Source organism: Penaeus vannamei, chromosome 24 (assembly GCF_042767895.1).
Source record: "Penaeus vannamei isolate JL-2024 chromosome 24, ASM4276789v1, whole genome shotgun sequence".
In the NCBI taxonomy this organism is placed as follows: Eukaryota; Metazoa; Arthropoda; class Malacostraca; order Decapoda; family Penaeidae; genus Penaeus; species Penaeus vannamei.
Genome location: NC_091572.1, coordinates 31205409 through 31209011, shown reverse-complemented (window position 1 = coordinate 31209011; position 3603 = coordinate 31205409). Strand labels below are relative to the sequence as shown.

At 38.2% G+C, this 3603-nt stretch overlaps 1 protein-coding gene across 1 annotated transcript in view; it reads left to right on the top strand.

Annotated features, from left to right (window-relative positions):
• The first annotated feature begins 1287 nt into the window (after positions 1-1287).
• LOC113827560 (tetranectin) overlaps positions 1288-3603 on the top strand; it is a 6024-nt gene continuing 3708 nt past the window's right edge. The window contains exons 1-4 of the mRNA XM_027380450.2: positions 1288-1317; positions 2662-2778; positions 2977-3142; positions 3259-3435. Of these exons, the coding sequence (XP_027236251.2) occupies positions 2662-2778; positions 2977-3142; positions 3259-3435 (460 nt within the window). The 5' untranslated portion in view covers positions 1288-1317. The remainder of the gene's footprint in view (positions 1318-2661; positions 2779-2976; positions 3143-3258; positions 3436-3603) is intronic.

Here is a 3603-nt window from a genome sequence, read left to right as displayed (position 1 = left end):
CTCGTGAGAACTTTATTACTCCGTAAATATAAGGGAAAATAATTATTTTTACCAGAATTTGAGGAAAGATTTCACGTGCACACACACACACACACATTTATGTATATATATATATATATATATATATATATATATATATATATATAGAGAGAGAGAGAGAGAGAGAGAGAGAGAGAGAGAGAGAGAGAGAGAGAGATAGAGAGAGAGAGAGAGAGAGAGAGGGGGGGGGGGAGGGAGAGAGAATGAGAATGAATATCTTCACAATACAAGAGATGTATCTGAGCGGTTTCGAATATATCTCCGTCAGAAATACACACACGATTGTTACCTCGCACTCGTTACCAATGTAAGTAGACCTTGCTCGTTACACGCATAATTGCTGCCGTTACCTTGGATAGTTTGAATCTGCCAGATGCGGTGTTTATATTCTTTTGGTCGTGATGTATGCAGCATCCATGACTTTCGTTTTGCGTTTGTTTAGTCTTTCATGGATTCTTTCAGCTTCCTTCCACTTCGGTAGATGTCTAGCTTCATCAACGTGAACCACCATGGCGCTGGAAGCTCTGTGGTGACGCACGTAGGCTCGATGTTCGTTGATCCTGGAGTTGCAGCCACGTCCCATTTCAAACATGTATGCCTTATCGCATCTGTTACAGGACATGTGATATACTGCGCTGTTGAGGTTGTTTTTCGGCTGTTTTCTTTCTCGTATTGCGTCATTTATCTTTTCAAAGGGTGTGCTGGCGATTTTCACTGTACATCCAAAGTATCAGCTGATCGCCTGGGAAACGTCACATGGCGGTAATTTTGAGATTTAGCAGAAAGCCTTTGGGATATTTGTGTTTTATAAAATAATTGATTACATAAGTAACCCCAGGCTCAAGAAATTCAGGGCTACAGATCCTCAGTACCCTGAGGAAGATGCCAATTACAACGTCAAATTTCGTCTTTTTTTTTGCTTTGAGTGGAATAAAGTGAATGTAATATAGTATAAGCCTTACGTATAAGATGCTGTAAATTCTCCACAATTGGCCTAATTCTATCTGATGACCCATGAAATAAGTTGCCATGTCTTGATTTACTTTCAGCAATGAAACTGAGCTTATCTCTTCGCCATCTAGACTTTCCAAATTAGAATACCTTCTCTTTCTTTCCCTTTTTTCTGTCATGTATGTTCAACTCGAAGAACAAAGGAATTGAGGCAACTGAAGCGTTAGTAAAAGTTTTCATACAACAGCAGCTTAGTGAATGAATGTAATGCTTTTAGTTCCCTCTCTGCTGCCTCCTCAGTCTGCCTTGCCTACAGTCAGGATAAAGGTCTGTCAGGACGCTCTTCAAAGGTTATCATTAATTTTGCTATAATACTTTATTTGCTTTGCAATATCGTTATCGTCATATTGTTATCAATATCAGCATAATCATAATTATCATTAGTGATATCTTTATTATAATTATCCTGATGATTAATGTCATTATTTTTGTTGCTTTTTATGATTATCATTGTTGTTGTTGTTGTAGTTGGTTATTGTTATCATTTTCATTATCCTTATCGTTATTTTCATTATCAGTCATAATCATCATAATCATTTCCATTTCTATTATCATTGTTATCATGATTGTTATTGTTGCTATTATTACTGCCATTATTATTATTGTCATTTTTGCTACTATTATAATCATTATTGTCATTACTATTAAAAGTATTATAAATTTATGGGCATTATTATTGTTATTATTCTTATAATTATTATTGTTCATATTGTTATCATTATCATCATTAATACCATTGTTCTTATTCATCTCCATCGTGTAGGAGACAGAGGATAAACTATTTTCTTTATACTTTCTGACACTGACACGATAGAGTGCGTCTTTGATAATCGATAATGTACAATAAAAGGCTTTGTGGTCCCTGCAACTTTTATCATTCACTACACTGCCCCTGTAGAATTGTAAAGCTTTCAGTATAAGAAATTCCGATGTCCACTACCTTGTTCTGGAAAGATGAAAGAAAGCCTTCGTTTTGTTAACTTCGTTTGCTAGAGTAAATGAATGAATAGATAGATGAAAATAGACAAATGGTAGATGAATAAATCTGTCAATTTTCCGTTCCGTTGATTCTTCTAGAGGTGAACATTTTGTCTTTATAGAACAGTTTCATTCACTTATAGTTTCGTTATTTGAAGGTGAAAATAAATGGTTTAATTGTCCACTGTGGTTCCCTGTTATTTTGAAAGAAAAAATGGTAAAAACGATTTGTATCAGAGGATTCTATTGTATACTTCGATGTTTACAAGAGAGGCAGAAAGCTGTTGGATAAAAGGAGCTTCTTTACTGTTCTTTCGTTGAAAATGTGATTTGTAAAGTCATTTGGCTGGAGAAATGATACGTAGAACTAAGAAAGGAATGGCACGATTTCTAATAAATAGTCTATACTTTGTAATGTAATTTAGTAACTAGACAATACGGGAAAGTAAAGCTGAAGGAAGATATATTAACTGATGTAATATAATGCTCCCTCAATTCTGATGCAGAATCCCAAATGTGTTTTCGAATGTGAAAATACACAACTTGTACATGTGCGTGCTTATGATTATTTCTTTATTTTTTGTAATCAGGCAAAAGGCATAATTATGATAAGATTTCTATCTGATATCCAAGATGGCAAAGTTGGTGCTGCTGGTGGCTTTGTTGGCGTCGGCGGGACGCTGGTCGCTGGCTTCTGAAGGGAACGCAGAGGAGCAGCTGTTCCCTCCTTTGCACCCCAACTGCACGCAGGTCAGTGTCACGTACAACTGCAGGATATTTGTCATTGTATTTATTTCACTTGTGCATCTTTATCTGTATGTGTTTATTTGTTTGTGAATTTATATGCGTGTACATACACACACATATATGTGTGTGTATGTGTGTGTATACACACAATAGAAGAGACGACAGACTGTAGAGACATGCACCAATGACATTTTCTCGCAGAGCCTGACGGACCTTCTCCTGCTGCGGCAGGAGGCTCAACTGAACAGAATGGCCGCGGCGCAGGAAGCCACGACGGAGCTCCTGAAGGAGAGCCTCGAGACGTTGGTTCAGGTTCGCGACTCGCTGAAGGCCCTGGGCAGCAAGGCAGAAGGACGCACACCTGAGAGTATGTCCTTCGCGTGTACGGAGCTTTGATCCATCAAAACCTTATAGTAGGACATACTTAATATAGCTTCCGCAAGGCTAACAATAATCTTCCCTTAACTCTCCTATGCTCCTTAGGCGTGGTGTGTGTGTCTCCATTCACGCAAGTGGGAGGCAGCTGTCTCCTGCTGGCGCTTGACGAGCTGCACACTTGGCAGTCAGCACGGCAGTTCTGCGCTGGGTACGGGGCCGACCTGGCTCACTTCTCGGATGCCAACACCTACGCAGCCATCCTCGGTTACATCAAGACCATCAGTATGTCCTGTGGTTTAGCAGTTTAGTAATATTGATTATGATTACTCGTTATGTTTATTCACATTAGTTGTTGATTTAGGGTTTATGGTCGTTGTAAATTACCTGTAAAATATTAATTAAAGAAATAATCCTTATATACACATCTGTAGTACTAGCAGTCATCGAAAA